Below are 13,441 nucleotides of genomic sequence, written 5' to 3' on the forward strand. Positions count from 1 at the left end.
CGCCGCGTGCTAAGGCGAGCGCAGTGACACTAGGAGTCGGACTGATCCTTTTTATTATAGTGATCGTAATAACGGAGCAAAATTCACGTAGACCAAATGATGGCCAGCTTTGCTCAGGTTCGACATTTCAGTAATGTGTGTGAAAAACAGCACAGGACGATGACCAAAATACAAACAACAACAACAACAAGAGCAACGGAATGACTTACCAAACAACAAGGAACTAGAGTACCTCACCTGAATTCTAGAAAAGGAATGTAAATATGGAGAAGAGCATAAAGAATTAAAGACACAATCCCTGTATGAGTATATTATCAGCCACAATATATCTATTCAGCCGACCATAAAACAAAATCCCCTAATCACCATCAGGGTAAGTCAATGCCCCAACAAGACACAAAGGAACAGGGCAAAAAAAAAGGAAAATATAACTATTAAAAAACTTTTATACAAAGTGGGTTGTACAGATTAGCTGTCATGCCAATTCGAAGCGCTCAGGGGAGTTATCATAAAACACAGGAGTACCTGATGCTTTAATTTCAGTTCGACAAAGATAGAGTTTCCCTCCGCGGTTCTCCAATCTTCAGCCTATACAACACGCGTGGATCACAAAATGTGGATCTCGAGAGAAGGGTGTTTATGTATTTGTGTGCTGGTAATTGAATTATAACAATAACAAAATGAAAAGTCTAACATAGTAAGCAGAGAGAAAAAACTGGAAATATAATAGAAAAATATACTATATTCAATAATAATAGTGCTTATTTAATACATTAGCTGCTCGCATAGGACTCAGAAAAGTCCTTTACTTCAGACAACAGTAGGCTACTACTATTATTGGTGGTCAAATTCTCAATTATCATTGCGCTACAAATCTCCAATAACTCGGCTGGGATTGAGCACACGACCTCTGTTTTTGACCAAAGTGCGACGTATTTGTGGTCAGCGCGCTCTTGATACCACCCTTACAACACCGACCGAGATAGCTGCAGTTTAAATAAATATCGTAGATAAATTAGAAAAAGATCCGATCTCGGATCTTGATGTTTTGTGGTTCGATTTATCCGACAATGAATGAAGTGGGGAAGTGGGGAACGACATTATAAGTAGGTAGTAAACACTGAATTTTCCTTTATTTTATTTTAAAGGATTTGTGTAAAGGGAAGGGGGGAAATATTCCTACTGTATAGTGGTCGTCAAATGGGAATGAATTTAATACATTTGCAGCCTAATTTTATACAAATCTAGAATTCTAGACATTGTCACACTTTTTGTAGGCCCATGCCTGTATATAGGGGACAATTTATCTTTATACTTAGGGACATGGAGAGATTGAACAAATCATGACTTTAGATTTTCATGCAATGTATTTTTCCGTACGCCGACATCTCTTTCGCGTTTGAACTCCTTTTTGACGTGATCTCTCTCTCTCTCTCTCTCTCTCTCTCTCTCTCTCTCTCTCTCTCTCTCTCTCTCTCTCTCTCTCTGTCTCTCTCTCCTTCCCCCCTCTCTCTTTCTCTTATTAGGATCTACGTTTAATTCTTCTTTCCAACTTCGCGAAAATCGGAAGAAGAAAAGTTTTGAGACAATATGAAAATAGGTAAGTAGGCGCTAACCACGTGTCAGCAAATATTTATAGACCAGTGCTCCCGAAAATTGTTACTCGTGTGAGAGAGAATACCCCAAAATAAAAATTCTCTCACCCCTCGTTTTGTTTGGTTTTGAAAATGTGCACCTCGAAATGACGCTAGTAAATTTTATGCCGCTACCGGGACTCAATCTCCGAGCTCAGAGCTTCTGAGAGGTAGAACAACAGGGCTGGTCAAAAGAGTATAAAACAATGAGGTCAAGAAAAGGTGTATTTTTCGGAAAACTTTCGGAAATGGAACCGATTCCAATGGAGGGCCATCTTAGATTTTATATGGTTTAATACAGGCGCTATCAGACCAAAAGCAGGGGAACAGGCTTCAGTTGAAGGGAAATTCCCAAAGGAAAACACAACTAAAGTTAAAAAAAAAATCTTTTTTCTGGGTGGTCCAAAAGTCATTATCCATCCCTGTAAACTTGTCATCGGCTAGCCTCTGGTTTCAATTTCAAAGCCTAAGAGCCCATAAACAAGCCACCATAACTCTGTAACCCCGAGCGAAGACGAGAAAATAAACTGATGGAAAAGTGGATTCAATAAATTTGTTAGGCAAAAAGTGAGAGTGCTCGTCCCTTTCAGTCAGATAAAGACATAAAGATAGATGCGCTAGCTAGCATCTCCACTAACAAATTCTGATACTGCATGTATTGTAGGTAGTAGTGGAGATGCCATTATTCCTCAAGCTCTCGATAGCAAGCGCATTCATTTGTTACTTTTCTAGGAATTAATGAATAATTTTAATTGTTTATTTATACAAAATTCGTATGTTAATCATGTTTCTTAAAACTAATACTTATTGCTATAACATATATACCTAATCTAAATCTAGTCTAGAACTTTTGGTATGATCTTCCAAGAAGAATGAAGGGATGTTACTATGAAGGTATATGAACACATCTTACCTACATGGCATACCTACATTCCTAACAATTTTAAGTAGGTACTGAAAAGTCATATGAATAATTTTATATGCTTGTTGGGGTTTATTCCAGACCAAGCATATTTCTTCCTTGTTTCTCTTGCCTTGTTTCACCGTATTTCCTCGATCTTTCTTCTTCTTTCTTTCTTTTTTAGAAAAAGGAATAATACAAAATGAGAAGCCGAAAAAAGAAAGGAAATGAATATGAATGTAAATTATAAATGTGATTTATTAACTTTCACGGAGGAAGTGTGTATGTGGAAAAATAGTTAAAGTAGAAAACGCGTTAACAGCCTTTCCTTGTAACTCAAATCAAATCAAATATTAAAAAAAAAAAAAAAATCCAAAGTGATTTATAAAATAAAAAAAATCCAATGTAAAAGCTGCAAGAGAAAGCGAAAAGGAAAAACACTACAAATGTGGCAAACACAGAGTGTAACGGTGAAGTTAGTGGGCGCTCTCAAATTTTATACTTCGAATTTACGTAGGTGTATCATTCCTAACCCAAAACTTTCCTAGTTTATTCCTCCTTCTTATCAATCTCATTTTAGATTTCTGGGTATCGTCGATTCTCCGTAATGCGGTTTTCCCCCTAACTACATTAAAGTCTGAGAAACTATTGATCAAGTATATTAAATTCTGAGAAACTATGAAATAAATCGTTTTCAATAAAGGAGTACCACCATATTTTGTTCCTTTCTGCTAAAAGATAGGTACTTGTGTAAGAAAAAAGTATTGTATTTGCATTTTTAAAAAATAATTTATTTCAAATACGTTAATTTAGAGTTGAACGTAACCTTGTTTCCACAGATGAGATTTTCGATCTCATCTGTGGAAAATTCCCTCTCTAACGACACCAAAAATGTATTTTAATCATACGATTATTTTTTTCAGCCATTGTTCTGTTACAGGTGCGTTCTTATTCCGAACAGAATTTCAGATATTCAGATACATATTTGCTAAACTTTAAGATTCACCCTGTAGACTGCTTCGGGAAAGCATTGCTGTTCAATCATGAATTAGGTTGGCGTTCTGACTACACACACTAAACTTGGAAAATTCTTCCTTTGCTCCATGAAGTGAGGTTACTGTTCTATGGGGAATATTGTATGTTTTTATTTCTTTTACTGAATAAACTAGTTAATATTTGAATACGGGATGTATACTTATTTATCGAAAACTTGTTTTTAAAACTTTAACTAGGAAAGATCTCGAGGATTTTTATGTCTTGTTTACCCTATTTTTACTTTTTTGATGATTGCTCTCTGTTCACTTAATATCTCCCAAAAAACACTTCCTGTGAAAATGTTTACGTCGAAAGCTGAAGGGGATTTCAGAAACGAACAAATAATACCGAATAAGAGGAAGCCAAGGAACACCAAGTCAGTGGAAAAAGGTTGGTTTTGTTTGCCAAATAGCCAATAACTTTTAGGTGTGGAAAAATCGTGTTCGACTTCACCAAATGTCATGTCACTTATAATATGACCCACTCACAGACACAAGCACATAATTCTGTAGAATCTACAGAATTCTGATATACGCACACAGTCGAAAAGAAATTTAACTGAAATTTTTTCCCATTATCTAATAAGATCTGCCAAAAACATTTTTCCTACGATCTACATTTCTGTTCACTTAATATCCCCCAAAAAACACTTCCTGTGAAAATGTTTACGTCGAAGGCTGAAGGGGATTTCAGAAACGAACAAATAATACCGAATAAGAGGAAGCCAAGGAACACCAAGCCAGTGGAAAAAGGTTGGTTTTGTTTGCCAAATAGCCAATAACTTTTAGGTGTGGAAAAATCGTGTTCGACTTCACCATTATGTCATGCCACTTATGACCCACTCACAGACACAAGCACATAATGCTGTAGAATCTACAGAATTCTGATATAGGTACGCACACAGTCGAAAAGAAATTTAACTGAAATTTTTTCCCATTATCTAATAAGATCTGCCAAAAACATTTTTCCTACGATCTACATCGGAAAGAGTTGCTTCAGTGGTATTTTAACCCACATTGAACTTCTTAGACTTCTATTTAAGACCATAGTCAAATGAAAAATTCTAAAAAGAAGAAGATTGAGCTTCTTAGATCTAGATGGCGTTATAGAATTATTTGGTAACTCGCCTGTTTTTTGACTTGGCGCAGTGCTACCGAAGTCCCATCTTTGGCCAATGTCTTCAAAACTCCATGGTTGCTTTTGAGGTGTTTCTGGTAGTCTTTTAAGCACTCTTAAAATCTTGGATTCTAAACTGAGCCTCCTAAACTTAGATTAATACCAAATTTAAATATTTGTAAATGTTTGGAAAGAGTTGCTTCAGTGGTATTTTAACCCACATTGAACTTCTTAGACTTCTATTTAAGACCATAGTCAAATGGAAAATTCTAAAAAGAAGAAGATTGAGCTTCTTAGATCTAGATGGCGTTATAACATTATTTGGTAACTCGCCTGTTTTTTGACTTGGCGCAGTGCTACCGAAGTCCCATCTTTGGCCAATGTCTTCAAAACGCTTCAAAACTTTTGAAGTATTTCTGGTATAGTCTTTTAAGCACTCTTAAAATCTTGGATTCTAAACTGAGCCTCCTAAACTTAGATTAATACCAAATTTAAATATTTGTAAATGTTATGAACCTAATTTTATTTGTGTTTTTATGCTTCACTAAAGTTATATCAATACACCCTGAACACAAGGCCTCGGAGCCATTTTGATAAACCCGTAAAAAACAGACCTTTCATAAAAGACATGTTATTGTATATCTTTTCAGTCATCCATCTATTGACGTACATTATTTATATGGTCGTCATCAACTCATGTTTTTAATGCATGAAATTCAAGTTCTTAGTCTTTATCAATAAAAACTGTTATTAAAATGGGTGAGTAAAAACTATTTTAGCAGACGATTTAATTCGTAAAAGTCTATAAGCTATAAGCTTATTGTAACCAACAAAGCTATGCTCAGACATAAATGTACCGCAATATTCCGTTTACTTTCTTCTTTTTTTAACACATTCAGATAAGAAGGAGAAGAAGAAAAAGAAGACGGAGAAGAAGAAAAAGAAGACGAAGAAGAAGAAGAAGAAGAAGTCGACGAAGAAGAGATAAAATTAGTGATACAGAAAATTTTCCGAACGAAAAGGAGAGAGAGAAAAACAGACCTTATTTCATAAAAGACATGTATATCTATTCAGTCCTCCATCTATTGACGTACATTATTTATATGGTCGTCATCGACTCATGTTTTTAATGCATGAAATTCAAGTTCTTATTATCTCTATCAATAAAAAACTGTTATTAAAATGGGCGAGTAAAAACTATTTTAGCAGACGATTTAATTCATAAAAGTCTATGAGCTTATTGTAACCAACAAAGCTATGCTTAGACATAAATGTACCGCAATATTCCGTTTACTTTCTTCTTTTTTTAACAAATTCAGATAAGAAGAAGAAGAAGAAGAAAAAGAAAAAGAAGACGAAGAAGAAGAAAAAGAAGACGAAGAAGAAGAAAAAGAAGACGAAGAAGAAGAAGTCGACGAAGAAGAGATAAAATTAGTGATACAGAAAATTTTCCGAACGAAAAGAAGAGAGAGAAAAAAATTCTGATAAAACATGGTGCACAGAAATAATTGAATGATACCCTAGAGATGTGGAAGGGTAGTCACACTATCAAATAGCAAATAGGAAGTGATAGCAGAAAAACAGGAGAGGTATTGCCAGCACGGGGGATGTCGCCCCAGCTCCGAAATCTCATCAAAGTCCTTACTTTTAACCAAGTCAACAAACTGGATAAAAGTGATAGAGTTTTGAAAGATTTTCCTTTTCTTCTTTTTTTTTTTTTTTTGTTATATAAAACGTAAGTTCAGATAGGTAAAATAAGAAAGAAAACATTTATGATAAGGGTTTACTTTTTAAAACTTGATGCTTTCCCCGTGGATACTGCTGTGACACATTTATCTCTCTCTCTCTCTCTCTCACTCTCTCTCCCCCCCCTCTCTCTCTCTCTCTGGCTACAAAGAAATCGAGACTGACTTTTCTTTCACCAATCCTGCATGTTTAATAAACTTTGCTAAGAAAGAAAAAAGACAATTTATTTTCTTAATCAATTCTTTGGGTCCCAAATGGATTGATTCATCTTGAGAGTTTTTCGCAGAGTTTAAAGTTTGGGGCTACTCGGTTCGGCCAAAAATTATATTGGAAAAAAAACTGGGTAGTCATTACATCAAAGCGAGGTTCATTGTATTTTTTAATTAATAAAATTCGATGTCGTAATTATTTAAAACTTCCGGCAGGGCTATAATCAAATTATAATTTGATTCCCTTCCCGTCAAAGAAACACCTTTCATAAATCATGATAATATTTCTCGCCGACTCCGAAAACATTTTTCTACCTCTCAGTTGATCGTCAATTTCCAAAAACAAAATAGAACATTAATTTGCACTAAAATCTGAACGCGGTGCCTTGTTTTAATGGACGTTTTCTATTGTTGTTTAATTTTTTTAATGAAATATGATCTTTCAAAAACACAAAAAATGGGTTATCTACGGGGATAATAAAAATTGAGGGTTCTATTGTGATCAAGCTTACTTTCCACGCTGTGGGTACTTTTCAGCCGAATGACCAATTGGTTTCAGACATAAGATAGCTGCCTAATTTCTTATACTGATTGTAGTAATTGTTGTACTATCACCTAACACAGAAAGTAAAAAAGAAATGGTATTTTTACTTAGCAGTAGGTGCCTATAAATTAAGACATTTTAACCCGTGAGTACACGCGTTAAAAATCCGAACGTCAGTACACGCGTGTAGAGAAAAAATCTCACACCTGGTTTTGCTTTGTATTTCGTTCTGTTTGAAGAATTATGTAATATTTTTAAGATAGATTAAGTTGGTTTATGAATATTCAAACTATATTTAAAGTAATTTCAGCAACTTTTTTTTAAACAGTTGCAGTTCAAACCCCTGGTTTGACATTTTTTTAATTTTCCTAAGCAAAATAATGTACACGAATCGAATAAAGAGGGGATGATAATTGGGTATTTATTTACGTTTTTCAGTCATAAAGAAATCAGAAAATATAACACTTCTGAATTTGAAACAAACCGTTGAGCGGATTCGAACGGCCGACCTCTAGAACAGAAGTCCGACCTCTAGAAATATTACCAATGAGGTCAAAAATTAAATATGATATAATTTTGTTTAAATTAATTTTTATTATTGATATAATTAATTATTAAAAGTAATTATCTCATTAAATTAAACTAAACAGTTTGTAACAGAACCAATAGAAGAGAAAAACTTTTTTTAAAAACGAGAAAAAAAAGTTACGTCAGTACACGCGTGATGAAAAAAAATCTCACATTCAGTTGCCGCTTCGAACTTTCCGCCACGTCACGGGAACCTGGAATTGAAAATAGGTCAATGGACTGTGATCACATCTAGATAACCATATAATTAACAGCTACCCTAGGTCCCGACAGGTTAGGGCCAATATTGAACAAGTTCTACCGTTTTTGCCGAGCGTGTGAGATTTTTTCCCTATGTGCGTGTACTCACGGGTTAAGATTGGAAAATTCTTCCTTTGCTCCATGAAGTGAGGTTACTGTTCTATGGGGAATATTGTATGTTTTTATTTCTTTTACTGAATAAACTAGTTAATATTTGAATACGGGATGTATACTTATTTATCGAAAACTTGTTTTTAAAACTTTAACTAGGAAAGATCTCGAGGATTTTTATGTCTTGTTTACCCTATTTTTACTTTTTTGATGATTGCTATCCGGAGTTTTTGCTGGTTTATTAAAATGATACCCGCTGTACATTATTCAGTAGCCAATGTTCATTCTGCTGGAGGAGATTACTTGTTTGATTAGACGAGATTATTGATGATTGCTATCCGGAGTTTTTGCTGTTTTATTAAAATGATACCCGCTGTACATTATTCAGTAGCCAATGTTCATTCTGCTGGAGGAGATTACTTGTTTGATTAGACGAGATTATACGTTGGAATAATTACATGGAATAGGTATTTTTTGGGAAGAATGTAAATTAATCGTCAGACGAGTGACTTACGGGTTTTATTTCCGATCTTAGAATCTTCCGTCCCCCACCAATTTTAATAACATTTATTGTTATGTTTCAAATAATATTTCTTGGAATTCCCTCTTTTCGCTTGCATCCCATACTTGTATAATTTTACGTACCTAAATCACGCGCTTCCCAACCAAAACCTTTTCCCCCTTCTGAAATTCCGAAAATAAGCTCCAACCCTCCGAACCTTCTGGAAATTTCACTTGGCTATAAATTGGATTAAATTATGCTATGTATTCATACAACATTTTCGTAATAATACAAAAGATTCGATTTTTTTTTCTTTTTTTTATATTGAAAATATGATTTCGAGAAAAAATGCTTTTTAATGATATGAAAAGAACTCTCATGTTTGACAAACTAATAATAAAATTGCCCGAGAAAAGTTCAAAGAAGTTGCTTTAGCTGAAATTTCAACGATTTAGCTGAAATTCTGAGATTTGTAGTTCGTTGTAAGAAAGAAAACACTGGAAATCTTTGAACCGGATTTTCGGTGGTATTTTGATTTTTGGTGGTATTTTCCGTAGCTTTTCGTATGAATTTCGAACGGATTTTTTATGACTTTTTTTAGTATGATCTTTCTAGTAATATAACAAGATTTTAAACTCTATAATTTCAGACAATGATGCTGTTGTATGACCAACACTATTTCTCCAATCTTCAAAAGAGACCAAAATCTTTACTGAACCATCCCAGTATGCTATTTCTTCTACAAGTTCTTCAAATCTTCATGTGACGACAAGAAAATAATTTTATAGCATAAGATTTTTCTGTTATTGTCTCACTCACACGAAAATGTCGTTCAATTTATTTTCAAAAAAGTCTACCGTTTTTGCCGAGCGTGTGAGATTTTTTCCCTATGTGCGTGTACTCACGGGTTAATAGCAGTAATCCACAGTGTTTGTTCATTAATAACAGGTATTTATTCACGTATCCCGCTGGCCTCTACACACAACACGACAAATTCCTACCAGGATTTCCCCCTCCACTTCCCCTTTCATTATTCTTCAGTTCATTTTTCTATCCCCATTCCTTCCTGTTATCCCCTCTACCTTTTCTTTTCGCCCTCTTTGCATTTCCACAACCTCAAACCCCCCCCCCATCATTTGAAGCTCATTTATTAAATCTCCTTACTTGTTTTTGAGGCAAAATTGAGGTCATCTGGACAGTACCTCATTTGTTTTGTTTTTTAAACTCGTATTTTGAGATATCAGAAGGAGGGAAGGAAGTTACGTTGGAATAATTACATGGAATAGGTATTTTTTAGGGAAGAATGTAAATTAATCGTCAGACGAGTGACTTACGGGTTTTATTTCCGATCTTAGAATCTTCCGTCCCCCACCAATTTTAATAACATTTATTGTTATGTTTCAAATAATATTTCTTGGAATTCCCTCTTTTCGCTTGCATCCCATACTTGTATAATTTTACGTACCTAAATCACGCGCTTCCCAACCAAAACCTTTTCCCCCTTCTGAAATTCCGAAAATAAGCTCCAACCCTCCGAACCTTCTGGAAATTTCACTTGGCTATAAATTGGATTAAATTATGCTATGTATTCATACAACATTTTCGTAATAATACAAAAGATTCGATTTTTTTTTCTTTTTTTTATATTGAAAATATGATTTCGAGAAAAAATGCTTTTTAATGATATGAAAAGAACTCTCATGTTTGACAAACTAATAATAAAATTGCCCGAGAAAAGTTCAAAGAAGTTGCTTTAGCTGAAATTTCAACGATTTAGCTGAAATTCTGAGATTTGTAGTTCGTTGTAAGAAAGAAAACACTGGAAATCTTTGAACCGGATTTTCGGTGGTATTTTGATTTTTGGTGGTATTTTCCGTAGCTTTTCGTATGAATTTCGAACGGATTTTTTATGACTTTTTTTAGTATGATCTTTCTAGTAATATAACAAGATTTTAAACTCTATAATTTCAGACAATGATGCTGTTGTATGACCAACACTATTTCTTCAATCTTCAAAAGAGACCAAAATCTTTACTGAACCATCCCAGTATGCTATTTCTTCTACAAGTTCTTCAAATCTTCATCTGACGACAAGAAAATAATTTTATAGCATAAGATTTTTCTGTTATTGTCTCACTCACACGAAAATGTCGTTCAATTTATTTTCAAAAAAATACGCTTATTTTTCTATTTGTCTTCAATTTTTATTCAAATAAAGTAGAATATTGTATCTCCCCTTTTCTGTTCACTTAATATCCCCCAAAAAACACTTCCTGTGAAAATGTTTACGTCGAAGGCTGAAGGGGATTTCAGAAACGAACAAATAATACCGAATAAGAGGAAGCCAAGGAACACCAAGCCAGTGGAAAAAGGTTGGTTTTGTTTGCCAAATAGCCAATAACTTTTAGGTGTGGAAAAATCGTGTTCGACTTCACCATTATGTCATGCCACTTATGACCCACTCACAGACACAAGCACATAATGCTGTAGAATCTACAGAATTCTGATATAGGTACGCACACAGTCGAAAAGAAATTTAACTGAAATTTTTTCCCATTATCTAATAAGATCTGCCAAAAACATTTTTCCTACGATCTACATTCAGCATTTTTTTCACTTCCTTGGCGTTCACACAACCATCGCGCATGTTATCGGTTCTAATAAAATGGCCATTTAGATACAGGATGAGTTTAAATGGGGCATTGGAAAATAGTGGATAAATCTCAACAAATTGAACAGCTCGATGAAACATTTTATATCTGAAGTCAAAACGAGATATTGGGTGTTAGTAGTAAAGTTCATATTGAAACAGAGATTTCAAGATTTGCTTTGGGAACTAGCTCTTTTTCCCTTGCTTTGTTACCATTGTGCATTAGGGTTTTAACTTTGAACTTTTGAGTAGGATTTGTAGATTCGATTCTATCAAAGAGTATTCTTGCGAATCGGATAAGCCAATCTCCAGATCCTAATAAGGACGAAGACATTAGGGTTTTAACTTTGAACTTTTGAGAGTTTTGAGTAGGATTTGTAGATTCGATTCTATCAAAGAGTATTCTTGCGAATCGGATAAGCCAATCTCCAGATCCTAATAAGGTCGAAGAAGAAAAGAAAAGACTAAAAGAATATGAAATACATAAGACCTTGTTTATACTGCAGGAGTAAAGGGACTTTTCAGTTCCATTCTGGCAGTATAAGCAGGGTATATTATATTCTATTGATCTATTCTAAAAGTTTACTAAAGAAAGATTAAGTTACACACATAACAAACTGTCCTTACCTGAAATTCCGTCATAAGTCCACCAGTCTTCCCAACTGACACCAGCGAACACTGTAACATAGGCAGAAAACAAAATTACTCGATTGCCTTTAGATTGGATTATTGGAGTACCCTGAATTTTCATCAATTTTAAAAAAAAAACCCCTACTGTATTGTAACTCCTACAAATGGTAACCTCCAATTCCAAAGTCAGAAGAGTACGAAGGCAAACAAAAGAAAATTAAAGAGAAAAGGGGAAAAAAGAAATGGGAAAAGAATAATTGCATGAAGCGAAAGAGAATAACGTAAGACGTTAGTTTTTGGGTCCATTGAGTATTCACTCGATTGCCTTTAGATTGGATTATTGGAGTACCCTGAATTTTCATCCATTTTAAAAACCCCTATACTGTACCGTAACTCCTACAAATGGTAACTTCCAATTCCAAAGTCAGAAGAGTACGAAGGCAAACAAAAGAAAATTAAAGAGAAAGGGGAAAAAAGAAATGGGAAAAGAATAATTGCATGAAGCGAAAGAGAATAACGTAAGACGTTAGTTTTTGGGTCCATTGAGTATTTGAAAACTTTTAGAATAATGAATTTATGATTAAAGGAGTGCTAAGGAAGTACAAAACAATAACAAAGGTCTAATAAATTTCTATTAGGTAAAGAGCACCCTCATCTCCGGGGAGTAATACCTACTTATGCTTGTCTGCTAGCTCGCACAGAATATCAACTTTTTCCTTCCGAATATTGGTTCAAGAAAAGCGAAAATCTTCTTTCAAAAAATACCGTTAGGTACATAAAACTCGCGTTATTATGTACCCTGGTGGTGGATTCCAATAAAATGTAGGGACTGTACTAACGAAATAATGTTCAGGCTTTGGTATGAAAGAGAAACCATTTTATTACATCTGCTGAATGGCTTAGAAATACTCTTGGATTTCTCAATAAGACACCAATTCTTTGTAGGCACGGTTGCCCATTTTGTCCAAACTACCTAAGGGGCGTATGTACTATCATCAAACGTCTAAATTCAACTAAGAGCTATAAGTAAGTACTCTGGAGTCAAGTTGACAAGATCTGAATAAGATCTCAGTCCGTCCTAGACTGCACAAAGGTGGCAGCTCTTCTTTTAACAGAATAAGAAGAAGAACGAATATAGCACAGGAAAAACTATTAGTAAGTCGTATAATGGAGTGACAAATTTCACAAAACCGTACAACCCTTGGTGCAATAGATGAGATTATTACAAAGTCAGTAAGGTCTATGTCTACATTGTCTGCTACTATCTCTACCACTGACATCATTTTTTATTGTTACATCAGATGAGTTTGAAAATATAGTGTGTTTATTAAATCACACCACTGTCTAGACCCATACACAAATTGTATCTTGGAGCCCAATAAAATTACAAATGCTATTTGCTAAAACAAGGGTTTCAGAATAAGATTATTTTTGATGAGGAAATATTTTTAGGGAGATAAAGAAATATCACCTTGACTGATCCAATTAGTTGTGTGCTCCAATTTATACGTTGCATTGCACAAGTCTGGACCCAC

The 13,441-nt window shown here is 34.5% G+C and overlaps 1 protein-coding gene across 1 annotated transcript in view; it reads right to left on the reverse strand.

The window, feature by feature from the left end:
- LOC103509442 (carbonic anhydrase-related protein 10) overlaps positions 1-13,441 on the reverse strand; it is a 34,780-nt gene that overhangs the window by 20,404 nt on the left and 935 nt on the right. Inside the window, exon 2 of the mRNA XM_008474061.2 lies at positions 11,904-11,954. Within this exon, the coding sequence (XP_008472283.1) occupies positions 11,904-11,954 (51 nt within the window). The remainder of the gene's footprint in view (positions 1-11,903; positions 11,955-13,441) is intronic.

This window comes from Diaphorina citri, unplaced genomic scaffold (assembly GCF_000475195.1).
Source record: "Diaphorina citri unplaced genomic scaffold, Diaci psyllid genome assembly version 1.1 scaffold498, whole genome shotgun sequence".
Classification (NCBI taxonomy): Eukaryota; Metazoa; Arthropoda; class Insecta; order Hemiptera; family Psyllidae; genus Diaphorina; species Diaphorina citri.